This window comes from Trichosurus vulpecula, chromosome 2 (genome assembly GCF_011100635.1).
Source record: "Trichosurus vulpecula isolate mTriVul1 chromosome 2, mTriVul1.pri, whole genome shotgun sequence".
NCBI classification, from domain to species: Eukaryota; Metazoa; Chordata; class Mammalia; order Diprotodontia; family Phalangeridae; genus Trichosurus; species Trichosurus vulpecula.
The window spans coordinates 333016629-333044096 of record NC_050574.1 but is presented as its reverse complement, the minus strand read 5'-3'; the positions used below and the strand labels follow the sequence as shown (position 1 = coordinate 333044096).

The window sequence follows — 27468 nt, the reverse complement described above, 5'->3', positions numbered from 1 at the left end:
TATGGCCAAAAAAAAAAAGTGGGTTGGTTTTGTTAGTGTGAGGGATAAACAATGCACAGCTTGTATGCTGCAATGGCACCTGTTTTTAACAAGGGAAAACAAGTGAGTTACCTCTCTTCCACAGTGTACATGTCAGATAGACGCTCTTTGAAAGATTTACTGACCGATATCGACAAGAGTTGCAGACGCTGGGCAGATATGGGTCTGTTACAATCTACATCATTGAAGATTGTACCCACATCAGTGAGATCATGGAATTGTCAAAGTATCAAAAAATGATCAAACCCAAAGAGTGGTGGCCAGACAGCCTCTAGGACATCTCTAGGGGAGGATCACAAGGTTCACATATGACTCTATTCTGTTCACTTTTTCAGTGAGTGGGATGAGGGCATAGATAACATGTTTATCAAATTTGTGGATGACACAAAGTTGGTCGAAAGGGATGAATACTACTGGGTCCAAAAAAAATCTTACAGGCTATTTTGGTTGTTGTTGGGTTATTTTGGGTTTTTTTTTTTTTTTAGCAAAGATACTGGAGTGGCTTGTCATTTCCTTTTCCAGCTCATTTTTATAGATGTGGAACTGAGGCAAACAGCATTAAGTGACTTACCCAGGGTCACACAGCCAGGAAATATCCAAGGCCAAATTTGAACTCAAGTCTTCCCGACTCCAGGCCTGGTACTCTATCTACTGTGCCACCTAGCTTCCCTTAACAGGCTATTATGATGGGTTAAATCCAATAAGATGGCATGTAACAGGGATGATACAAAATCTTCAACATGGATTAAAAAATTCAGCTAAGTATAGAATAGCAGCTCATGTGAAAAAGATCTGGATGTGTTAGTGGACTGCAAATTTCATATGCGGCAACAGTGTTTCCTGGTAGTTGAAAAGGCTCTTGCAATCCTGAGTTACATTAGAGGGTCCAGAACATAGACCCTATGTACTCTGCCCTGGTTAGACCCTCAGGGAGTGGTGTAACCACTGGAGTACTTCATTCAGCCCAACATTTTAGGAACGCTATGGAATGCATCCATAGGAGTGTGAACCAGGATGACTAGAAATCATGCCATTTATACCTGGTCGAAGGTACTGGGGTTAACAGAACAGCAGAGAGTTATGAGAAATGTGACAGCTTCTTTGAGTACTAGGAGGGCTGCCACAAGGTGGAGGGATTAAACTTGTTTTGTTTGGTTCCAGAGGGCAGAATTAGAAGCAATAGGTTGAAGTTATAGAGGCACACTTTGGTTCACAATAAGGGAAAACTGCCTAACAGAGAAGTCCAAAAGCAGAAAGGGCTTCCTTGGGATTTGATGACCTGCTTATTATAGTTCTTAAGAAGAGGTCAGATGCCCATTGGTTGAAGATGTTGTTTGCCTAGAAAGTCATTGGGCTAGATGACCTCGGAGATTCCTTCCTGCTCTGAAGATACATTTCATGGTGTTGGGAGGGAATGGAAAGAGGTATATACATCATTACCCTAAGATAATGTACTGTTTATCTTGGTCTTCTCCTCACCAGGTGAATCATCCTCAGTTCCTTTAACTGAGCACTTATGAATGGCTTAACTTTGTTCAGCTGGTCTTACGGGATGTCAGTGAGTCAGTTTTCCATGTCTCTTCTGCTTTGTGAGTATGCCTGGGATCACTGTTATACTTTAAGGACCTTGAGTGGCAAGCTGGTCTCTCTTTGACGTAGTTGAGAGGTAGAGGAAGGGCAAACGGAAAAACACTAGGAAAGCTCAATCCAACCAACTCATCATGCTGATGACATCCACAAAGACAACAGAAATGGGCTCTCCCAAACCTTAAAGATTCCTCCTACTTATTAAAAACCCCAAATATCGCACCATAAAACCCTAACAACATGCCAGGCACAGAAGAGACAGCCGCTTTGTTCTGAGCAGAGGAGCGTGTGAATGTGGCTGCTGGGGAAGATGGTCTGCCTGTCTGAGTTCTGCCCTAGAAGGCTAGTTTGCAGCGGCTTCTGTTCCATCTAACCCACCCTGGCTGGGCTCAGTGAAGGCAAATTTGTGTATTTGTTCAGAACTAGGTCTTGCCACAAATCAAACAGGACACGTTACCAGTGAAAGTGTTTAATAGTTAAATTATTTAAATAGACTTTTTCAATTTCCATGGGAAATCATAATTGTATCTGGTTTTTTTTGTTTTTTGCAAGATCAGGAATAAACAGAGTGCACACTCCTTAGAGAAAAGTGATGCTTAAGCTCTACACGTCATCAGCAGTCACAGCTTGGGGATGGGGTGGGAAGGGGGTAGAAGGATGGACAGACAGGCAGGGAGAGAAGTGTCATAGGTTCAAGGCCTGGAAGGGATCATAATTATGGATCAACTTATTCTACCCCCTCACTTTACGGATGGCAAAACTGAGGCATAAGGAGGATGACTGGAGGGAGAAAAAAGGGAAAGAAATTTGGAGGAAGAGGGAAGAGACTGAGAAAAGTGACAAGGGGAAGTGGGAGAGGACCTCTCAGGAAGGCTGGAGATGTTTCTAACAAGGACCAGCAGTGAAGAGGGAGCACAGTGACACGGGCAGATTGAGTACATACTTTACTCAAGTTTGAAGCAAACCTTAAAACAGAAACCAAAACAACCATGGGTATGAAAGAAAGCCAACAGAACACAGTGGAAAACACAGGTGCTTCATAAAACTTAAAGGAGGTAACAGCAGAAATATAATACAAAGGCAGCCTTGGCAGTTTTACAGTTTATACACTTAGCTCCTCAGAGATGTGCCCTAACTAGGGGTGAAGGAAACAATATCGCAGTCAGGCGGTCGTGGTGGAGAGTGTTGGTCAGGGGAGTTGGAAATAAAAAGCTAAGATTAAGTGGCGTTATGTGGTGGGGCGTGTGTATGTGCGTGCGTGCGTGCGTGTGTGTGTGTGTGTGTGTATGCATGTGTGCATAACCTAGGATGTCTCAGTGAGAAGAAATCAAGTTTCTGTGCTCATGATAATTTTCATTGTTGAACACAGAAAAACAGGTCCCAATTTTGGTTCTCCATGAGAGCCCCAGAGAGTGATTGTGCCCTGAGAAGAGTGAAGAGTTGGAAAGATATGGATCCGCCCCCAGACACTGGATTTGGTTTAAGTATCTCTTCACTGCACAGCCTAGCTAGTTACCAAAACTCTCCCTTCACTCCACAGATTACAAAAAAACCAGAGTTTTTTATATTATCTCCAAAAGGAAACCTCAAGGATTTATTTTCAATTCAACTCCTCCAACACGTATTAAGCAGCTATTATGTGTAGAAACTGGGAATACAAAAACAAAAAAGATAAGCAACCAAAAAAAAAAAAAACCCCTCACAGTACAAAACAAATGGTTGTTTCCTTCAAGGAACTCTTATGTTCTACTATCATGATTCAGACCACTAGGGGTAAGGGGGAAAGGGTGCTGAGGACCTGACGACCACTTTGAGGTGTACCGTTCCAGGTGTGGAGTAGGGGTCCTCTATGGAAATCCACCTGCTCCTGAACCAACTTGGACAGATAGAGGAAGTCGTCATTTGGGTATTTTTGTTTTGTTTTGTTTTTTAAGAAAAAAAAAAGAAAAAGGGAGGGGTGAACTGGTCCCAGGCTCTTCACAGAAATCAAATTGAAACCAGCAAATGGCACTTGGTGCTATTTTCAAGTCCTCTTATGGTAAGAGTAGCCCTGGTCAGGCTCAAAGATGGTTCTAGTACAGCAAAATAAAACCTTTTTAGATGAAAGTATGTCGACATGGTAGGATGGTGAGGCCGCTGGGATAGCAGTGCTGTTTACAGAGAGGGTAAGAATTTTCCACAAACCCACCTCAGCTCTGGAAAGAAACCTTCTAGTGGTTCTGGCACTCACCATTTATGTTCTTCTATAGGGGGAAGTGAGGGGTGTGTGTGTGTGTGTGTGTGTGTGTGTGTACTCCCACTGTGAAAGTACAGTACCTAATTTACCCTGAGGTCCCAGAAGCAGATAAGCCCACCACTGATTGTACCCTGTAAAACTGAAAACTGCCAAATGGGAAATGAGACAACAGCACGGAGCCGGGCCTGGCTCCGTAGCTTATATACATACATACAAATAGACAAGCCGTACACACCAGCAACGACACCCTGCTGCACACAGCCGCTTTCTGATAGAGAATTTACAAAATATAGAATTTGGTATCTCTGTTAGATCTCCAAGTTTTCAATATTACAAAATAAAAGATACAAAAATGACAAATCTCAGGGCTGGGATCCCTCCCTTCCCCAGACCCCAGCACCCTGGCCTGAAGTGTTGATTTACTTATGTGTCTGGAACGCGGCAAACTAGCACGTGCTAAAGAAGGGCACGGAGAACTGTTTTTGTTTTGTTTAATAAATATTTGCTTTTCTCAGAGCCAAGGGAGCCTCCTGCTACCCTTTCCCTTCCCCTCCCCACCTTGGAAAGAATCTTGCTTAGCCTAGGTGTACTGCCTGCTCGTAAAGGGGATGGGGAGGATGGAGGAGGGCACAGTTAATATGGCTAGAAGTCCTTCCTGTGACAATGCCACGGCCAGCAATGCCAGAAGGCCTCAGTGGAACAAAGGCCAGGCCACCATCTGAGTTTTAAAAAGCTTGCACAGAAAAGCAGCATCTGTGGGGATCCCCGAGCTTTCCCTGGCTGATACCCCAGGTCCTTACCCCTGGGGGCATGAAGTCTTCCCCAGGCAGCACCTGCCTCTTCCACGAGTGTGTCAGGTTGCACTATACCAATAAATACTAAGCTCTTTCCCACCCTATGAAACTGACGCTGCTGTCAGTTAGAAAACTCAAATGATTCAGGTCTTCTCCTAGCCGACATACAGCGCCAGATACATCTTTGGTCAACTTAGTGCTCTCAGGGAAGTTGGCTCCCCCAGGGTCCTTCTGGGGCTCCTGCCCCCAAGGAGAGGAGAAAGCTGGTTTTGGAGTCACTGTGGAAAAATACACCAGGACACCCTGTGGGCACTAGAGCTAGGCCTGCCCACCTTGCCTGGCACAAAAGAAGTCATTTTCCAATTCTCCAAAAGCCGGTCAGCCTGGTACAGCTTTGCCCACCCCGCCTGCTGCTAACTGGGTGGAGGTCCTCCATTGAGGAAGTAGGTCATCATCTCTCCTTTGCCTTTCACCTTGACGACACCTCGGCACTCCAGCTGGTATGTGTTGGCGGCCAGCACCTGGTACATGTCTGTGGTCACCTGGGGAAAGAAAGAAGAAAGGTGGAGTGAGATCGAAGAAGAGATCTGGAGGATGTGTCACCTGGGAAGCCACACCAGTGCCACTGACTCCAGAGGCATTGCCATTTCTTCACATTGTGTCCTTGACCCAGACACTTGGTCTGTGTCATAAGAAGAATAGTAAGGTGGTGTGGAAATGAATGTATCCGTTAAAGGGTCTTTATGCCTTTGAAATAGGGAGCAGAACCCAAGACATTCATCAATACTGACAGGTTGCAGGGGTACAAATGATCCCAAACAGTAAAGTAATTCAAAAAATCACACCTGGGCCCCCTGCCCAGGTAAACACCTTGAACTTGTTTGAGCAGTGGTGACAAGGGGTTTCTGAGTTGTCATAGTTATCCATTATTTGGGTAATTGTGTGTATTGACAGTATTTTGTTGCAATTAGTTCTGTTAGAGCTGCCTCCTTTGGGGATTTGGTGAGAAGTTGTATGTGGCCCTTCCTCTGTCATCCCTACCTGGGACTCCAAATTTCTAGTTTTGTTTCTCTCCTGGGAATCAGGAAGGAGAGGAGTGAATGATCTTTGGCAAAGCTAGGTCTGTAGCCACATGCTGCTACCCTGAGCCTCAAGGGCCCCAGTGGCCACTTTATGGCAATCTGCCTCATGGTTTTGTATATGTCTCTGTCTGTTGTCCCTGGAATGAAGTTAGGGTCACTTCTTAAATCCTGGAGCTGGAAGGGTCACCAGGGAGCTAGTCCTTCCCCTACATTTTGCAGAGGTTAAGTGACTTGCCTGGGGTCATACAGCTAGCTAGTGACAGATCCAGGAGATCTTCTGACTCTCAGAACAGTGAACAATATTCTTCCCATTGTATCAAACTGTTTCTGACAGTGCATCAAAATTTGAGAAGCTACAGACCGCTATTCCTGAGGGTATGAGCTGGGTGGCAAGAAGGGAAGGTTCACAAGTTCCTGACCCTGATGAATGGAGGATGGAAAAATGTTTCTGTCCCTATCTCCTCCAGGCATGTGTGTTTGTGTGTAGGGGGGATGGTAAAGCATCCCCAGGAGGAAAGTAGTTTTTAATGAGCTAGACTGTTTCCTCCAAAGTAATCTGGTAGAATCCAAGCTTGCTTTTAACTGGGCATTGCTGTGTGAGCCTTGTATGGCTGCAGTCAGCTGAAGCCCATTTCTCTTTTGCACGTCTGTTTCCTCTGTGTATGTTCCTGAAGACATTTACTGGACTCCTCCATTAGTCTGGAACCTCCCTCCTCATTTCCACCCTCCACCCAATGTGATTGCCTCTTCCTCTTCTCTCTTTTTATTCATTTTTAACATTTTTTAAATTTTGAGTTCCAAATTCTCTCCTTCCCTCCTGCTCCTCCCCCACCCATTGAGAAGGCAAGTAATATGATATCAATCATACATGTGAAGTCATGCCAAAAAAATTTTTATCATCCTCTATTTCTCATACTACCCTGTAGATGGTTCTACATCCAGGGAATGTTTTATCAATTTAGGATCATGGGTAATCAGTTCATTGGTTAATACTGGTGCTTTCTAACCATCTCCTACTATGAGACTGATTAAGTTTTTACAAAAATTGTTTCCTAAAATTTAAATCAAGCTGTCAGGGTCGATAAGTCCCTTATCCCCAAATCTAACAACCCCATAGTGAAAGCTCTGAGATCCCTATCCTTGAAGATTTCTCAGCATAGAAATCTCCTCCATGTGGGCTGGAGGCAGGGGGATGACTGAGACGACCCGCCGCTTACCTGGATGCGGTCAGGCACACCAGTGCTGTCCATGCGGCTGGCCACATTCACTGTGTTGCCCCAAATATCATATTGAGGCTTTCGAGCTCCGATCACACCAGCCACCACAGGGCCAATGTTGAGCCCTATAGCAGAAAGGCAGGGAGAAAAAAGCATCAAGCTCTTGCATGGGAGGGGGTTGGCTAACTTCCCCACTTCTGTCCTGGATCCCATCTCTTAGCTCCCAAGGGGTCTTTTTCGGTCATCCGTGGCTTCACATCTTTAATTCTCTCCCCTTTCACTGCCTCCTTCCCTTTTACTGTCAAAAAAAAAAAAACACTCAGTCCCTACCGTTTTGGAAAGAAAAGGGGGAAAAAGTTTCCTCGACCCAGTTTCTCTCCCTCCTTTATTCTTCTCTCATTCACTGTCAGATTTCTCCAGTAAGTGCTTTATGAACTGCTGCTTCCATTTCTTCACCACACACTTAACACACTCCTTAACCTTCTACAATTCTATCCTCACCCCACTTCTGAGATTGCTCATTAATGAACTTGGAGTCAGAAAAACAGATTTTTAATCCCAGATCTGAGTGGGGTAGGGACAGGGACGGGACCTGTGACTTCATCGGGATAGCAAACTCCCAAGTGAGGAGTTCTGTATAGTGCAGATTAATACCTTTTTTGCACTATGTAGTTCTAGAGGGTTGCCCAGAGCACTGAGAGGTGCTTGCCCGAGGTTCCACAGCTGTTACGTCCAAAGCAGGACGTTAATCCAGATCTTCCTGGTGCCAAAGCCAGGTCTCTAAAAATTCCATCATGCTGCCTACATTATCTGTGTGATCATGTATAAATCACTGAATCTCTCTGGCCTCAGTTTCCTCACTTGTAAAATAGGAATGCCAGACTAGATGTTCTCTAAGGTCCCTTCGAACTCTAACTCTGTGATCAATGTCTCCCTTGCCAAATCCAGCGGCTTCTTCTCAGTCTACTGCTCTTCCTCGCCTTGATTCTATTGGTCAGTCCTTTCTTTCCTGTCTGGGTTTCTTTGCCACTATCCTCTCACCTCTTGGACTGTTTTCCTTGGCTCCTTCTCCTTTGCTCTACCTGTGGGACTCCTCAGAGCTTAGTCCTCTGCCTTCTGCTTTTCTCTTTGTACTCTTTCCCAACTTTCAGCATTTCACAGGTGGACCCTTATATCTCTTCCACCTTTTTATTGTTGTTGCTTAGTAGTTGCGGTCGTGTCTGACTCTTCATAACCCCATTTGGGGTTTTCTTGGCAAAGATACCAGAGCGGTTTGCTATTCCTTCTCCAGCTCATTTTACAGATGAGGAAACTGAGGTAAACAGGGTGAAGTGACTTGACCAGGGTCACACAGCTACTAAGCATCTGAGGCTGGATTTGAACTCAGGTCTTCCTGACTCGAGACCCAGGGCTCTATGCACTGGACCACCTAACTGTCCCACCTTTACCCCTCACCCAAATCATAAGTTCATACTTCCAGCTAGCTACAGGACATTTCCACTTGGACTTGATGCATTTGAAGTGATACTGGGCCATCCAATATAGAACTCTCTCTGCCATTTGTGCTGCTTCCCTTTCCCTCCATATTCCATCAATTGGTTCTCAAATACAGTTGTTTCTTCCTTTGAAAGACCTCTCATGCCTGTCTTTTCTATTTTACTCTTGTTTAAGTCATAGAATCATGGGATTTGGGCCTGGAAGGAATCGGTTTCACTTTTTTCTTTTTATCTCCAGGGCCTACTGACATGTGTAGCACACAGCGAGCGCTTAATAATTGCATGCTGACTGATTGAGTCTAATCCCCTCAAGTTATAAAAGAAGAGACTAAAATCACACAGGTAGCAGAGCTGAGATTCAAACCCAGGTCCTCTGACTCCAAATCCAGCGCTCTTCCTACTGCAATGCCTTTAAGCCTCGGCCACCTTCTATCAGAATCACTACTGCAGCCTCCTCCTAACTGGCCTTCTTGTGTTCAGTCTCTCCCCATCCTCTAAGAATTGCTCTCAACACATCACTGTGCTACTCAAAAACTTTAAGCTGCTCTCCCTACTCACCCTTGCCTAAGTGCTCTCTGGATAAAGTCTAAACGTCTCAGCAAGAAGCCGAGGCTCTCTGCAACTGTCCTCATCTAGCCTGTCCATCTTCATCTTCTGCTCCTCCCCACCCCAAGTCTTCTGCTCTACTCAGGTCTCCTCACGGTGCCACAAATAGGACATAACCATTCTTGCCTCCGGACTTTTACGCATGTTGGCTGTCCTGCCTGGTATGCCCCGTCCTCATCCTCCTGACACCTCTTACCATCCTTCAGCATCTGGCTCAAGTCTCAGCTCCATGAAGCATTTTAAATAGGTCTCTCTTGACAGCTTGCGAATCTATCATACCACCCCTGTCACATAGAGGGTTCGCCAAGGGCAAAGGCCACGTCTTGTTCGTTATACCCAAGAGTGCCAGAGCACCTTAGGAGCTCACTATAGACCTGCTGATTGGCTGGCTAGATAATCCTCTGATGCATTCAGAGGCCTCAAGACAATGGAGAGGGGAAATTATATATAATTTAAATGTGGTCGGAAAGGGAATGGCGGCCCAGAGGGTGGCGGCCCCAGGGTTAGTCCACCAGGCACAGCAGCCCCCTCCCTCACCTATCTTCATCTGGAAGTTGTTGAAGGAGTGCTCGTTGATGTATTTCATTTGGTCCATTAGCTTCATGGCAAAGTCTGCCAGGGCCTTGATGTGCGTCTTCCCTGCTTTGTCATAGGTGGAGTCATTGAGACCAGATGCTGCCATGTAAGTGCTGCCAATGGTTTTGATCTTCTCCAGCTGCCGAAACTGATCTTCACTGATGATCTGGGCAGTGAGAGAGAAGAGCTTGAGTCCCCAGAACCGAGAGATCATACATGACAAGACAGAGAAAATAGAAACTGAAGGGCTGAGGGCAAGGTCTTATGATTTTATCACATCTCATCTCCCTAATAAGATCCGAGGATCCGTGTCTTAAACTTCTGTTTCTCCCCATGGTGCGTAACGTAGTGCTAGGCACATAGTAAGGATGCCTATCTCTTCTCTATACACTAGTAAGAAACATCTGCTCCAAGCGTTCTATAGCTCTTTTCGGCCCCCAAGCCACAAGTGGCTCCCAAATGTATCAGATTTAAAATTTAATTATGATTTAGGGTCCTTTTGCCTGTCTGCCCACATAAATCTTCCCTATTTCAAAGGCTGTCAAGTTCTGTTCCAATCAAGGACACCTCACTGCTGCCTCACGCCCTGCCCCCATAACTCATCTACTTCTAGTTAATTGATGGAATGTCAGCGTGTAAAGACCTGGGCTCAAGGCCTTACATCACCACTTGTTGCCTGTGTGACCTTACTGAAATAAGTTATTTTACTTCCCTGAATTTTTTTTCTCCATCTATAAAATGGAGATTAATAACACTTTTGGCACTGGGTGGAGAAAGTGCTTTGTACATTATATAAATGTGAGAATCTTGGAGGTCTTCTAGCCCAGAGGTTCCTATTTGGGTGCTCTCAATCATGGTCCAGTGGATTTATGCTAAAAATTCTTAAATGGTATCTTAAGAAGTTAATAATTGCCCATTTAGGTTACAAACATATTTTGTGTATGTACAAACCTCTCATGGGGGTTCACAACACATTTTTTGTTGTTAAAAAAATTGGGAGCTAGTAGCCCAACCCATACCTAGACAGGAATCCCCTCCTTGACATCTCCAACAAGTGGTTACCAGCCTCTGCTTCACAGCCTCTAGTGGGAGGGAACCCACTGTCCTCCTGAAGGAGTCCATTCTAATTCTATCAGTTCTAATTGTTAGAAAGTTTTTCCTTCAGTTGAGCTGAGAGCTGCCTCTGCAAGTCTTCTATGCAGTATTCCTAGCTCTATCCTCTGGGACCAAGCAGAACAAGTGTAATTCTTCCATGTGACAGCTTTTTAAATCCTTGAACACAGCTAACATGGCCCCTTAAGACTTCTCTTCTCCAGGCTTTTACTCTCACCATCTCCCAGGCTTCCCACACACCATTGCTCCTGGCTTCACACAATTAAGCCCTGTCTCTACTTCCTTCCAGATATTCCTCCTCAATGACTACCACTTTCAGGAAGATCCCCCCACCCCAAATTCATTATTCCCAGTTCTGTTTGCTCCTGGTCACTCTAACCCTTCGTGTCTTCTTGTGCTACATGTTTTAGCCAGCTGTAATTCCTTGTGTTTTTGCTTTTATCCGTATTGCCCTTAATTTTATATCTGTGCACTGCTTCCCCATTAGAGATTCCTTAAAGGTAAGGGGTATCTTTCTTCCTTTGCATTTCCCCTAAGCACTTGAACAAGGCTAGAGCACACAGGAGGAACTCAGCTCAGATATTCAAAGTTTTGGGTCCAGGTCCCATCTTTGAAGGCACCCAGCAGATTGAGTATTAGCCGGCCTCACGGCAATTCCTCATGGTAGAGATTGAGGAATGAAAATGTCCATACCTGCTGTACCTCTTGGATTGACTAGATTTCTACTGGGTGCTCCTGTGTGTATGTTTTGGGGGAGAGGGAGGAATGACAATTTCTTTTTCTCCATCCCTCAAAGGGCCCACCCCACATTATCTCCTCATCCTGTCAATTCAGTTACTACATGCTCCTCTAAGACCTGAAAGTGAAGAGGTTATACTTGCCATTCTGCAAGAAAACCAGTGGCTTGGAAAGGTCATGACATCTCTTACCCGGGCTAGGGAATAGAGAAGGGGCTTGTCTTTAAATCTAAAATATTCTCTTTGACTGCTTGAGGGTTTAGGATGGATCAGTCCCATCCAGTGGCAGGATCTGAAACAGATGATCCCCAGAGGTCCTCGCCAGCCTAAGGGGCCCCATGCCACCATGTTCTTGCAACCCCAGCACCTCATCAAAGTCAGCGATGATCTCGTTCAGCAGTCGGAGACACTCCACCCCTTCGTTGTTGGCCTCCAGCTCCACGTAGAACTCAGAGAAGTTGGAAATGGAGGCAAACATGACGGCCACACATTCACACGACTGGTAATACAGCTCATCATTGCGGCGCTCACGAGCCAGGAAATGTGCCGCCACGTCCTTGGGCAGGATGTTGTGTAACAGCCTCCTGTTGTAGGCCTGGAGCTCCTCCATCTCCTCCTTCTCCTCTGTGGCCTGGAGGGAGAGGGAGCAGGTAAGAGAGGGGCTGTGGAGAGAGGGAGTGAGGGGAGGGGAAAGGAAGAAGAGAATAAAAAAGGAAAAAGAGGAAAGGGAAGGACAAGGAGAGAGAGTCATGGAGGGGCAGAGGAAAAGGTAGGCATTTAGGAAAAGAGGGAAAGGACAGAGCTAGTGAGGAAAAGGAAGGAAGAAGATAAAGAGGGAAGGAAGAAGAAGGAAAAAAGTGGAAAGAAGGAGAGCGGGAGAAGAATTGGACCCAGCCTTCCAATTACAATGGGGAAAGGTAAAGAGAAATCTAAGAATTTAAGGTTAGATGGCAGTAGATAAAATCCTGAAGTAGGTAAAATGGACCTACTCTTCATTCATTCAACAAACATCATGTACTTGTGTGGGCAGCTGTGTGAGCGCAGTGACTCAAACAATGGGCCTGGAGTCAGGAAGACTTGCCCTCCCGAGTTCAAACCTGGCCTCAGATACTTACTGGTCATGAGACCCTGGGCAAGTCACTTAACCCTGTTTGCCTCAGTTTCCTCATCTATAAAATGAGCTGAAGAAGGAAATGGCAAACCACTCGAGTACCTCTGCCAGGAAAACCCCAAACAAAGGGGGTCATGACTGAAATAACTGAACAACAACATTCTTAAAGTCATAAAGTCCCAGAATGTTAGAGTTGGAAGGAACCTTAGAGATGGCTTGTTGTTTTTTTTTTTTTTTTTGCAGGGGGGAAGGCAGGGCAGTTGGGGTTAAGTGACTTGCCCAAGGTCACACAGCTAGTAAGTGTTAAGTGTCTGAGGCCGTATTTGAACTCAGGTCCTCCTGACTCCAGGGCCGATGCTCTACTCACTGCGCCACCTAGCTGCCCCTATTGTTCTCTTTTCTACAGATAAGGAAATGGGCCAAAAGAGACTAAGTGATTCAGTTACCCCCTCTTGTTCTTCCCCGGTGTTTTCCTTCACCCCTACAGTCAAGACCTTAATTCGGATTCTAATCACTGCACTGTGGCCGGATTGTTTGCAGAATGTTGCAGTTTCTCCTCTCTCTAATCCATCCTTCCGGACCTTTTCCTGCTTGAGTGGCTCCCCTCTCCATGACTAGACAGTGCCAGGGGCATCCTCATTAGAATGGGATCTCCCCAAGGGCAGGGACTTTTTTGCTTCTTCCTTTAGCCTACGGCTTAACCCTAGGTTCTGTCCTTGATCCTATTCTCTTCTTCCTCTACATCTTTAGAGAGCTCAACCATTCTTAAAACTTCAGCCATTATGTCTGTGCCAAAGATGCCTAAATTGGCATCAGTCACTGGAGGATCAATCTCTGGTTGTTTATTGGACCCCTGTACACTGAATCCATAGCTCAAAGATGGATGGAAAGATGAAAAGGTTTAGAGTTCTGTACCTGAGGTTTCAAGGACATGGGAAGGATGGACTGAATTCTTTGGCGAGTCCGTGGCTCAGTGTCCTTTGTTCCCACATCCCCGAATCCATATGTTTACAAGGAGAGTTATCTGCCTATAACCCAATGTCTTTGAACACTGACTGGGTCCCCTACAAATTTGTCACATAATCTCAATCGGGGACACACTGTGGCAAGGAAATCCTTTTATACTACCCTAATTGATTCACTATCTACTCACTACACTGGCATCTCCAAACCTTTTCATCCTTCCATCCATCCCCTCTCAGCTGAGAGAGTGAGAAATGCCTCACATTTTACTGAAAAAATTGAGTCCATTCCCTTAGAGCTCCTTCTTCTCTTATGTCTTCCACCACCATATCCTCCTTCAGCCCTGTCTTACGTGAAAATGTGGCCCTTCTCCTGGCCAAGACAAACCCCTCTATATACACAAGTGATTTCGTTCCATCCCATCTCTGCCATCAGTCTTCTTCCCCTATCATCCCCCCCTTCTCCCTTCTCTCCCTCTCTACTGCTGCTTTCCTACAGCCTACAAATACACCCATTATCTCCCATCTTCAACAAACCTCTCACTTCATCCATCCGTTCCTGCTCACTATCATTCTATAGCTCATTTCTCTTTTTCTGACTCACCTCCTTGAAGGCTGTTTACAATCGATGCCTCCACTTCCTTTCCTCTCACTTTCTTCTTAACTCTGCAATCTGACTTCTGACCACATCATTCAATTGAAATTGCTCTCTCCAAAGGTACCTCCAAAGATCTCTTAACTGCCAAGCCTAATGGCATTTTTTCAGTCCATATTCTTCTTGACCTCTACACATCCTCTGTCACTGTCAATCACTTTGTTCTCCTTGATATTGTCTTCTCTCTAGGTTTTCAACACTTGTTTGTCTTGGTTCTTCTGCCTGTATGACCACGCTTTATGGGTCTCTTTCTGGATCTTCATCCAGGTCAAATCTGCTAATCATGGATATCCCACAGGAATCTGTCCTGGGCCCTTTTCTTTTTCCCCTGTACACTATTTCATCTGGTGATCTCATTAGCTTCCATTGATCCAGCTATTACACACACACACACACGATTCTCATATCTGTCCAGCCCTAACCTCTCGCCTGACCTCTAGTCTCACATTTCCATCTGTCTATTGGATATCTTCAAGTGGATATTCCACAGACATCTTAAACTCAACATGTCCCAAATTGAACTAGTTATTTTCCCTCTCCCCTGACCCATGCCCCTAACCTCTGCTCTTTCTAACTTTCTTATTCTCCTAGTCACTTAGGATCTCAACGTAGGTGTCATCTTCGACTCCTCACTGTCTCTCACTATTGTTTCTACCTTCATAGTGTCTTTTTTATAGGCCCCCTTCTCTCCTGCCACCACTTTACACCTGGTTTATTCCAATAACCTACTGGCTGGTCTTCCTGCCTCAGGTCTCTCCCTACTCTATTCCATTGTCCACTGAGCTGTCAAATTGATCTTCCTAAAAGGTAGGTTTGACTATATTATACCCTCCATTGAATAAGCTACAGTGGCTCCCTATTATCTCTAGAATCAAATGCAAAATCATATTTGGCTTTTAAATCCCTTCATAACCTGGCCTTGTCCTATCTTTCAAGTCTTATTATGCCTTAATCATCTCCATGTACTCTGTAATCAGTGACACTGACCTCCTTGCTCTTCCTTGCACAAGGAAGGCTCCTGATGCTGGGCATTTTTCACTGGCTCTCTCCCATGACTAGAATAATCTTCTTCCTCATCTCTGTCTCCAGGTTTCCCTGGCTTCCTTCAAGTCTTAGCTAAAGTCCCATCTTCTGAAACTATCTACAATTTATCCTGTACATATCTTGTTTATGCATACCTATTTTCATGTAGTCTCTCCTATTTGACTGCGAGCTTCTTGAGAGCAGGACTGCTTTTTGCCTTTTTTGTATCCCTAGCATTTAACACAGTACCTGGCATAGAGTAGGTGCTTAATAAATGCCTTTGGTGTGTTGTTGACCTGATTTTGAATGTGACGTTAGCTGTCAATACCTCTATCTTCCATATTACTGAGGCTCTCATAGAATGCTGTACTATGGTGGCTCAAATGACAGTCATAGAACTATAGAATCACAGACATGGAAGGGACCTCAAATGTCAACCCATCCAACCTGTTTCAAGCGCAGGTATTGCCTTTATAACATTCTGACAAATGCTTGAAGGAAACTTTCTATCTCCCAGGGCAGTCCACTCCACTGTCAGACATTTGTGATTGTCAGGAAGCCCAAAATCTGCCTCTGAAGCATCCATGCCTCACCCTTAGTGTGCCACAGAGGGCCCCAAAGAGCAGATCCCACAGAAATACCCTCAATTTCCCAAGTAATAATGTGGCTAATTAATAGAGTGGTTTAAAAATAAACTCATCATAGTGTAGTGGGGTCTGATGGGTTAAATCGCTTCAGCCCCCATGCCTCTTGATGAAATTACAGGGCATCGGACTCGAAGTTCCCCACCGGCTGTGAGGGGCTATGATTCTGAATGCCCCATTTGGCTTGGCAGAGACAAAATATCATTAGTGATGGAGGAAATCACATTGGTGGTACAATGTACAGATCTGGAGAGGTAATTAACTTAGCCAAGGTGATGCAGCTGTTAAGCAGCAGGGACTGAGCCCGTTAGCCTAAGTGGTGTAGCTGAGTCAGGAGGGGAACACAGTGAACCCCAGCCTGCTGACCATGCCAGGAAATCAGAATGGGACACGGTAGGAAAGCAACCTCCATGAAAGATGAGGACTTTGGGGAAAGTGTTCCCACAGCCTGTTTTGTGTTTCTGCCTCAACCCCCTGGATTTCAGTACACTGAAGAAAACCTGATGTTAGCTCAGGCTTAGCCCTCTATACTTGCTTGTCAAAACTGACACCTTCTCCTTTTTTCCACAAGGGAATTACCTCTTCTCCACTCTCTGTTTCTCCTGAAAGCTGTGCTAAGCACCTGCATGTGTCACCTAAGACTGTTCCCATGTTGTTCTTTTTATCAAAGTTATTGGGATGGGATAGGTTATGGAAGGGAATGCACAGGAGCAAAGGTGGGGGCCAACAGTCTTTAAAGAGCAGCACATCAAAGTTCCAGAGGCAGTGTGGTGCAGTGGGAAGAGCAAGGGGGATGTCTGTGGAGTCAGAGGACACTTGGGTTCAAATCCTGCCTCTGACGCTTGATTCCATTTGTAACCTTGGACAAATCACTTTAACCTTACTGGGCACCTCGGTTTATGAAGGATTTATAAAATAAGGGGAGTGAACTTGATGGCCCCGGAGGTCCCTCCCCTCTCCAGAGCTATGATTCTATCTGTGAATCCTTTGAACCTTTGCCTCCTGGTGTGTAGAAGGGGAAGGAAGGGGGAGAATGTGGCTGAACAGCCACGAATTCTAATGAATTGTCAGCTGGAAGAGTAGAGAGGCACATCCTCTGACTCTCATGGCAAGGAGCTGGTAAAGAGAGGCCTGTGTTTGTGGCCACCTACTCCTGTGCCACGGACAAACATGGACCTCGTGTCCTGTGGGCTTTCTGCAGAGTAGAACAAAGGCTGCCTGTGTAGGCCTGAAGGGGGCAGACTCCTCAAACTAAGGGCCAGCCAAAGGCTCTCATTTTCCACTGGACAGAAACCTCCTTGTGACAGCTAACAAACTTTCAGAGGAAGAGGTTTTCAAGACTAGAAACTGTTACTTCATACCTGGAGAAGAATAACCCTTGGCCCTGTGTCTGTGCCAGGCCCACACAGCTGGCAATGGCTGGCCACAGGGGCTAGGGAGGAGGGCAGGGTGGGTAGGTAGATGGGAATGGGTGTCGGAGACTGCATTCAGTAAAGCCTGCAGGGGCTGGTTTTGCTCAGTTCTGACAGACAGTTCCTCCATTTGCTTACTCTTCTGTGAAGAGGTGGAATAAATACGCCTCAGGAATGGGGTGGTAGGTAGGGAAGTCTGTTTAAGATCTCTCTCCTCCTTCCTGCTTCTTCCTCCATCTTCAAGAAGTGTTTAGTATAGAAGCACCCAGCTTGGGCTACCTCCAGTGAGCACATAGCTCTTGTGGGTTGGGGAAAAGAAGAGGGTGTTGGCTTCCCCTAGTCTTAGCCACACACACTGGATGGTCAGGCACTGATGACAGTGCTGGAGCCTCTTCTGGGCTTCACACAGAGAGAGAGATGTGGCTGGCCAGAAGATGGCCCTGAGAATAGACTCAGAGATGGGGAAAAGCGCTTGAGGATAAGACCTGAAAGCAGAAGATAAAGGACTCCCCATCATTCGGCCTGGAAAAGAGAAGGAGCCGGAGCAATTCTTTTTAAGTGTTGGAAGGAATGTCCCATAGGAAACTGTCCAGTGTGGTTCTGGCCTCTGGAAATTGTTGTCAGGGTATCTGTAATTCTTAACTAAAAATTAAATCTGGGCTCTTATTAGTACAGCACCAGAGATTCAGAGCTGGAAGAGATCTTAGAGTTCATTAAGACCAACCGCCTCATTTTACATATGAGGAAACTGAAGATTAAGTGACTTGCCCAAGGTGACATAGTAAATGTCAGAGGCAGCATTTGACTAGGTCTTGCTCCACTTCCAGCACTCTGTCTGGCAGGCTCCTCATCGGTATCCCTGCTTCCAGGCTCTTCCCTTTTTGATCCGTCTCTCATAACACTGGCAGACTAATACTCCTTATGCACAGGACTGAACGTGTCATTTCATTGCTTAGAAACTTCCTGTGACTCCCCACTGCCTGTAGAATAACATGTCTCAGTCTGGCATTCAAGGCCTTCCACAGTCTAGTATAATCTCCCACTACATAGGCACTTCACTCCAGCCAGACTTAACTACATTCTTCGGACTTTCATGTTGTTATTCATTCATTTTTCAGTCACGTCTGAATCTCTGTGACTCTGTTCAGGTTTTCTAGGCAAAGATACTGGAGTGGTTTGCCATTTCCTTCTCCAGCTCATTTTACAGATGAGGAAACTGAGGCCAACAGGGTTCAGTGACTTGCCCAGGGTCACACAGCTGGTAAGTTTCCAAGTCCAGATTTGAACTCAGGAAGATGAGTCTTTCTGACCCCAAGCCTGGTGCTCTGTCCACTGCACCATCTAGCTGCCCTTGGACTTTCATACTTGCATACTTTTGCTCATGCCATTCTCTCCACCTTTTATGTCCTATCTAAATACTACCCATCCTTTAAGCTTCAGTCTAAATCCTTCCTCTTCCATGAAGTCTTCCCTAATCTCTTCTTCCTTTGAACTCCCTCAACATTTTCATACCATAACTTAACATGCTAATAGTATGTACGGTTACATGGAGACATCTTGTCGTCTTGAACATAGACTGTAAGTGCCATGAGGGTGGAGACTGTGTCTTCTACTTTTCTCTGCCCCCCATCCATGTCTTTTGCCTTCCTCAGTAGATGTTTGTTATGTAGAGTAGTGATGATAATGATGATGATGGGTCAGACTATATCAAGTTCTGGGAGTTGGATAAGTAATATATTCCCTTAATCCCCTTCATTCCCCTGAAAAACAGGGAGAAGGCCTGCTGGACCCACCTGGCAGCCTGGTAAATTAGGGTAGGGAGTGGCTTACCAAGCATTAGTCTATACTATACCTAATGTAATTATCTCGGGAGCAAAGGACTTAAGCTTTTCACCGAGGGTTGCCATGTCTACACTATGCCCCGACTACACAGGTCTGGAGTTATATACAGGCTAAATAAGTTTCTTCCTAGTTCCCCAAAGCACCGGAAATGAGTATAAGCCCCACCTACCTGAAGTTTCCAGAGGAAGTCTAGCCGGGCTGTGGACTCCACTTGCTGGGCATGAAGGTACAAAGCCAGCACAAAGACAGAGATGATAATGGGTGTCATGATCTTTAGGGCTACCTTCGTCACATGCTCGGGGCTGTAGGCAGAAAGAGAACATGAGCTTGTAATTTGCCTTGGACAGCACACAGTGGATCTTGGTTTCCTTTATCCCATACCCCCCGCTAATTCACTCTGCTCTCCTTCCATAAGATTATAAGATAGCTTTCATCTAACCTTTAATCTCACTCTCTCTCTCCCTCTCTCCCTCTCCCTCTCTCCCCCTCTCTCTCCTTCCCTCCCTCCTTCTCTCCCTCCCTCTTTCCCTCCCTTTCCCCCTCTCTCCCCTCCTCCGTCCCTCCCTCCCTCTCCCTCTCTCCCCCTCTTTCTCCCTCCCTCCCTTTCTCCTTTTCCCTCCCCCCTTCCCTCTTTTTCCCTCCCTCTCCCCACTCTCTCTCTCTCTCTCTCTCCCTTCCTCCCTCTCCCTCTCTCCCCCCTCTCTCTCCCTCTCTCTCTCCCTCCCCCCCCCCCTTCCTCTGTCTCCCCCTCCTCTCTCTTTCTCCTCCCCTCTTCTCTCTCTGTATTTTCTCCTATTACATTGGAGGCTTCCTGAATGCAGAGACATCTTCTCAAATTCAGTTTTCTTTCATAGGGTTCCATATCTAGATACTGCTGGAAGGAGCTTCCTAAGCCATCTAGTCCAGCCCCCTCATTTTACTGATGAACAAACAAGCCCATTTAGTTTAGATGACTCGTCCATGATCCCATAGGTAGTGGCAGAGACAGGATTGAAGCCCAGGTCCTCTGACTCCAAAGGCAGTAAGCTAGAGTGCTGGCCTCCAAGATAGGAATACCCGTGTGACCCTGGATAGGTCACTTCACCTTTTCTGAATCTCAGCTTCCTCATCTATAAAACAAGGGGTGGGAGGGGTCTGGCCCTGAAAGTCCCTTCTGGCTCTAAATTCTCCATTCAGTACGTCTCACTGCTTCTTTGTTTCACAGAAAGTTGGAGCTAGAGGTAACTTTAGAGATCATCCATTCCAGATCCTTCACTTTACAGATAAGGAAACTAAAGCCACAGAAAGAATGTGATCTGCCCACGGTCATACAGCTGGTTGGTACCAAAACTGGGACTAGAATTCAGGTTTCCTGACTCTACAAGGCTTCTACTTATTTAAGCTCAAGAGCCTAAAAACACACTTGGCAGGGGTGGCTGGGTGGCACAGTGGATACAGCACTGGCACTGGAGTCGGGAGGACCTGAGTTCAAATCCACACTTACTTGTGTCGGAGGCAAGTCACCCCCATTGCCTCCAAAAATCAACAACAAAAACCATTTGGGAGGTAATGCACATATTTTTCTATACACATGACCCGACAATGGTCAGGTACCAAGCCAAGGTCATGAATGCTCTAGTCTCTTAGTAATACATAGTGTACAGCCAACTTTCAATGATCTAAGGGCTGAATCTTGTTTCCTCCCTTCCTTTCTTCTGTGCCCCCGTCATTTCTTTGCTCACCAGTCCTTTTTTCTAGAAGAAAGGAAAAGAGAGGGGGCACACACCAAGGCTGTCAGTGTTATTGTCATTCAGTTGTTTTCAGTTATGTTTGACTCTCCATGACCCTATTTGGGGTTTTCTCAGCAAAGATACCGGAGTGATTTGCTATTTCCTTCTCCAGTTCATTTTACAGATGAGGAAACTGAGGCAAACAAGGTTTAGTGACTTGCCCAGATTCACAAAGCTAGTTGGTGTCTGGGGTCAGATTTGAACTCAGGAAGATGAGTCTTCCTGACTCTAGGCTCAGCACTGAATCCCCTTTGCCACCTAACTGCCCAAGGCTGTGAGTAGTTCTAGATAAAGATTGGCTGGGGGAGCCTAGGGAAGCTAGGATCCTATACTAAATAAAATGAGGTTTCTGGCTTGTCTGTGGATTTTGATTATCCAGGATTTCTTTACCCTTTATGGCCATAGATTATGTAGAGATAATGGTAGTTAAAATTTTTTTTTAATTTAATGTTTGCACAGCGTTCCTTGGTGGGCATATATAAGAGACTGGGTTTCAGAACATTGTAATACTTGTACAAATCACTTTCTAACCAACCCCAGCCTCATTCTTCCAAGATCGCCATTCTTTCTTCATACCGGTCTACATGTATCCTGTTTATGATTAATCCTCTGAGTTTCCTGGCATCTGAAATGAGGCGCTCTAGTTTAGTAGAAAGAGTGCTGCCTGCTATCTGACCTTGGGAAAATGCTTTATGGTCTTAGATCAAGAGCTGGAAGTGTTCTTAAAGGGAATCGAGTCTACGCCTTCTTTTTACAGATGAGGAACAGGCCCAGATCAGTTAAGTGACTTATCAAGGGTGACACAGGCAATCATCATCAGAGGTGGAATTCTGACTCCAGAGCCTGTGGTCTTTCCACTGCTCCATGCATTCTCCAAGATCCCCTCTAGGGATTCTCTATGAATCTGGCTGTGTTGTCTCCTGCTTACACTGGATGCCTTCTCCATGTAAATGGATAATAAGCATTAACTCACCACCGCGTCGTTCCGTTGTTGTTGGAGAAATCACTAGAATCAGAAGCCAGAGAAAGCCTGAGTCAGCACTGCAGCATTTCTTTGGGGCTTATTTTCCAGCATGTCCTTCTACACGCTGGATCCCCAGGATTTAGTTCCCCTCATCCCAGGGCCATTTTAACTGCTTTCAGTGAAACACCAGAGAGCTCAGAAGACATCCTTGTCTACTGTGTGTCCCACCCATGTTTTAAAGCTGCCCTTGAGGCAAATTCCACCCAATACTTGACCAACAGCTGTGCTCACAGCCACCATGATAGCATGGGTGCTCTCAGAAGCTATTCTGTGCGCAAACACTATGTGGTACTCTTATCGTAATTATAGGCTCATAGAACTAGAGCTGTCAGGGACCTTAGAGGCTATCTTCCTCATTTTTACAGCTGTGGAAACTGAGGCCCAGAGTTTCCTCTGGGTCCCAAGGTCACACAGCTAATAAGTGGCAGAGATTCCAGCTCAGGTGTTGTGATTCTAAGTTTAGCACCCTCCCCCCCTACACCCTGCTAATAATAGCTAATATTCTAATGATAAAACTCATTATTCTCATTCTAAAGTTATTCTAGTGACCCTGGGAGTCCCAGGGCCTTCCTGGTCCTCCTGCTGTTTGATGACTTCAGGAAAGAGTGTCCTGGAGGCTTCAAGGATCACCTGCTCTTTTTTGTCATCTGTAGTAGTCCAAGGACCACACATACCCTAGAGTATGGATACGTGGGAAGGAGATCCCAGGACCTTCTCTAAGTCTTTTGTCCCACCATCTCACTCTATCTAGAAGATCTGCCTTTATAGCTGACTTAAATCCTTCACACTACGGCTCACACCCATTCCTTCTCCTTTATTCTCGGGAGAGATAGGGAACAACTACTCTCCAGCTCTCAGTCCTTTAAGGCCTGAAGATGTATTAAAGCTGTCCCATGACCTTTTGTCCTTTAATGTTTGTGTCCAAGATCTTCATCTGTAGCTCTCTCCTCTGCTTAACTCTTCCTACTTCTCTGCCTTAAGGACCCATTAGGGACTTCCTTGGGGATTTGGTGGTCTGTTTTTATTCCAGCAATGGGTCCAGGGAGCCTTGAGCAGACTGAGCATCTGTCTGGGAAGGTGTGGAAGCAGGGCATCGGGTAGGAGGAAAGTGATGGCCTGTAGCTAAATAGTTACCACATAACCAGGAGTCATTATTTCGTCGGGGGGTGGGAAGGTAGAAGTGCCAAACAGAACAAAGCCTCATGGACCTGATCTCATTTAGGCAGGGGAAGTGGTTAAGGGCCAGTGAAATGGGTTAGATGATTTCCTCCAGGTGTTCTTTTCTAGTCTAAGGAGCCTATGGTTCTAAAATCTTCTCTACCAAATAGTAGCCTTCAGGTCCTGCCAGTGGAGGGAGGGGAACGGAAGGCACAAATCCAGAGGGTATGGAGGTGCCGAGACCACTGACAATCGGCCACTTACATGACGTTGGCTGTGACCAGCAAGTCAGCGTTGTCAAAGAGTGTGACTCCGGGCACCTCCACCATGAGCACGTAGATGACCTCAATGATCAGCATCAGTGCCAGCTTCCCGATGCAGCTGATCTGCAGGAACACGGAGCAGGCAAGCAGGCTGAGCAGGACACTGTAGGTGAAGTACTGGGGGGAGACAATGGGGGGAGTGTCAGGATGGCTCCGGAGGCCCAGGGAAGCACAGACTTCTCCCCTACCCCTGCTAGAACTGCAGCTCAGGTGTGCTCTGTCTCTCTAAAATGGGTCACTCCAAAACATGGTTCAGCAGAGGATTTGGGGCAGGGGCCGTCAGAGCAATGAGGGAAAAGGAAAGATAGGGGTGACCTGGGGACACTTCTGTGGAGATAAATCTGTTATTATTTCAGACTCAGTGCTAGGACCTTCTTATTTGGCTCGTGATTCCCTCCGTCCAGGTCTCCCTTCTGCATCGAGCTCAGGCCAAGAGAATGACTCGGGATAGAGGGAGAGGATGGTGGTAGTGGGCTGTGGGGTGAGGAGGGAAGAGCTGCTCCTCTCCTTACCCCTCCCATTTGACCCTCCTATCTTTTGTCTAGAAAGGCCAGATTTGGGGGCAGCTAGGTGGTGCAGTGAGTAGAGCACTGGCCTTGGAGTTAGGAGGACCTGAGCTCAAATCCAGCCTCAGACATTTGACATGTACTAGCTGTGTGACCTTGGGCAAGTCACTTAACCCCAATTGCCCTGCCTTCCCCCCTCCAAAAAAAAAATAGAGTAGAAACACCAGATTTCAGAGGGAAGTGAATAGTTGTGTCTCCTCCCGACCTACGCCTGACAAAGATCCTAGGGAGTGATATCAAGAAGAGCTGGGATCAGACCATCTTAGCTGCCACAAAGGACTGGAATATGATGCAGCCCAGCAGCCCATGCCTACTTTATCTACTTGAGACACATGGGGGTGAGGCGTGAATTCCTGGGGTTCTGGACCAATTTGGCCCAGAGAACTTTGCAAACAGTTTCTGTAGCAGCAAGGCGGTGCAGTAGATAGACCTGGAAAGACTTGAATTCAGATTCTGACTCAGATACTAACCAGCTATGTGACCCTGGGCAAGTCATTTAATCTATTTAAAACGGGGACAATTTAGTGCCTACCTCACAAATGCGACTTTCCATGTGGAAAGTACTTTGCAAACTGTAAAGTGCTATGTAGATGCTAGCTATCCAGTTTCCAGCCTGGGTGGGGAGGAGGTTTTGGGGTTCCCTGAGAGGGCTCAAAGCGTTTCTTGGGTGATGGGCTGACTAAGCAGACTCTGTCCAGAGCTGAGGCTTGGCGAGAGAGCCAAACCTGATTCTGTTTTATTTTGGGTGGAGGTAAAGGGAACGGTCCTCCAGGACCCTCGACTATGTCATCACAATGAGGCCTGGGTCTCGGCTCACTGTGTGGAGGAACAGGCCAGGCCTGTCAGAGGTAAGAGAACACAGGCCCTCGGGCCCATCAATCTCCCATTTATGAGGAGCCAGCGGGGCGGGTTCTGACAGATCCCAGGTTTCCTGAAGTTGCTACAATCGGGCTTACGGCTTCCCTGGGTAAGGGGGGAACCAGGAGAGGGGAAAAGGCGGAGAAATTAAAAATAGTCTGTAGTCATCAGCAAACACCTGTCAGGAAGTGGAAACCAGCCGGCTCTCTCCAGAGTTCTCAGTCCAGATGTGAAAAGAAACAGATAAACATCAGCCTGCAGAGGCAGCTGGGGGAAGGAGGGTGGGGGTGGGAGGAAGTTCGGGAATAATGGGGGTGGGGGTGGGGGTAGGGAAGAATCAAGCAGAAAGCCTGCCTTCCCACTGTTGCCTTTGAGAGTAAGTGAGCCTGAAAGAAAGGATAGGTGCAGGGGGTGGGGGGGGGGGGAAGAGAGAACCTTGGTCCCAAAGATTCAGGAGAAAAAGCATCTCAGAGAAGAGAATACAGTTTGGGCAGCAGAAGACCTGGGTTCTAGTCTTAGAACATGCAACATTCATATGCCCTGTGACTCTAGATACATTCTGCTTCTTTCTAGACCTTACTTTAAAAACAAACAACAAACAAAACAAAAAACCCCCAGCTCTTAGATTTCATTAGCATTGGGAATCCTGGTGAGAAAACTCACTCTAGCCATGAAGACGGGCAACTTGTCTGCAATTTGTTACCTTGGAGAGCTGCCTGGGGTATGGGAAGAATTACCATTTGTCTCCTAAGGCAGTGTCTGGATAAAGGAGACCATGGCCATTCCAGCCTTGTGAGGCTTTGGGCAGAGGCCCCCACGTTATCCTTCTAAAATGAATAACTACTTCAACTCTGCCTGAATCTCCTTTTCAATTTCTTGCCCTTTGGCCTTGGGCTGTGTTAGCTCGGTCAGTGCAGGACCCTGGTACCTTGGGTTATTCTGCCACCTTTCTTTCTTTGAGAGCCAAATGCAAATCTACATATGAGAGCTGGTGACTAGGACTGTGGAAACCTGGGCTTGAATCCTGGTTCTGAGGCATCCGCTATGTGACCTTGGGCAAGGGCATTTAACTCTCTGGGCCTCATTTTGCTCATCCGTGACAAGATAATGATCCTTGGGCCCCTAACCTTCTTCACCAGGAGGTTTTGAGGAAAGTCTTTTGAAGAAAAAAAATTCTTTTTAATCAGACCTATGACTTCTTTGGTACAAGGAACCCCCAGTGAGGAAACCCCCTCTAATGATGTAGATGGGCACCTGCTCTGAAACTTAGTTGCCTTGGCTACTGAAAGGTTAAATGACTTGTCCAAAGTCACGCAGCCAGTATGTGTCAGATGTGAGACTTGAACCTAGGTCTTTGGGATTCCCTGGCAGGTTCTCCTGCCACTAATATCACAGTGCCTTTTTCTATACGATAAATGCAGGCTCTTATTGTTGTGAAAACAACAATAATCAATATAAAACCTGATTTTTTTTCTTCTTGTTTCACTATATTTTCCAGAACATAAAGAGGGTGAGGATGGGACAGGGAAGTCCGGCAATCTTCCCTCTCTGTCTCCTCCCTCGGAGACCCTCAGCCCTCAGGTCCCTCCACTCAGCTGTGGCTCCCTATCTCTATCCCCGACTCTCCCCTGACTTTTGACTTCTGCTCCCCTTTCTCCTTCCCCCACAGATTCCCCAAGGTACCTCTGGAAAGTTGCAGTTGGGCCGGGGGTTGCCACAGAAGCCCTGCTCAATGCCCAGGCTGTAGTTGAAAGCTGATTCGCCCACATGGCAGGCGTTGACCTGGTTCACGGTGATGTTGTACTCCTCTGCCAGGCAGCTGAACAAATCCACAGAGTTGCACATGAACTGGGCAGAGAGAAGGGAACAGACATGAGAGGGAGATCCCTAAGGCTGGGGTTCTACAGGGAGCAGGCTTACTTTTATAGGCTGCAATGGACTCTCCCATTTTTGAGTCCCCCTATTTCTGCTCTCTGGGTTCCACACTAGTGGTAGTTGGGAGAAAAGAACTATTCATCAGAATGTATACATCAAATTGTAGCAGGAAGGGATGAGAGTATAAGAGTCAACCTGAGTATGTGGTCAAAGCCACGAATAAAGTGACCCAGTAAGCATCTATTAAGTACCTACTGAGCACCAGGCACTGTGCTAGGTGCTGGGGATACAAAGAATGAAACAATCCCTAATCTTAAGGAGCTTACATTCTACTGGTGTGGGGGAGGAGAGAAATGTGAGTATGATTGTGAAACAGGTGCTGGGCCATTTAAGATATGTGTAATGATGTCTCCCACGTCCTCCATAGCTCAGCTGAAAATATCACATCAATTTGAATATATGCCACTCACAAATACAGGACAGACCCCTTTCAAGGAGACCTCTTTCAAAGGAAAAATGTAGGTATATGCTGAAAAATAATTGTACAAATTGCGATATTTTTTAAATGTTACTATAAAAGGGTTTTTTTAACATTTTTTTAAAAATTGAAATCAGTGTCTTATTAACTTTTATCATCAGCGATTTCTTTATTTTGGACATTTTAATTATCCTAATATGAACTCAGATTTTGGTGAAGCTAGATTTGAGAAGAAAAAAAAAAACAGGCTTATATTCAGACCAATAAAATAGTGGTTTAAGTTTT

The 27468-nt window shown here is 46.1% G+C and overlaps 1 protein-coding gene across 1 annotated transcript in view; it reads right to left on the bottom strand.

Moving 5' to 3' along the window:
• Positions 1-2079: 2079 nt before the first annotated feature.
• Positions 2080-27468, bottom strand: part of ADCY5 (adenylate cyclase 5) — a 265954-nt gene continuing 240565 nt past the window's right edge. The window contains exons 14-21 of the mRNA XM_036744445.1: positions 26514-26678; positions 23348-23523; positions 21875-21907; positions 19302-19434; positions 11851-12114; positions 9595-9799; positions 6956-7080; positions 2080-5198 (exon numbers count right to left, since the gene is read on the bottom strand). Of these exons, the coding sequence (XP_036600340.1) occupies positions 5070-5198; positions 6956-7080; positions 9595-9799; positions 11851-12114; positions 19302-19434; positions 21875-21907; positions 23348-23523; positions 26514-26678 (1230 nt within the window). The 3' untranslated portion in view covers positions 2080-5069. The remainder of the gene's footprint in view (positions 5199-6955; positions 7081-9594; positions 9800-11850; positions 12115-19301; positions 19435-21874; positions 21908-23347; positions 23524-26513; positions 26679-27468) is intronic.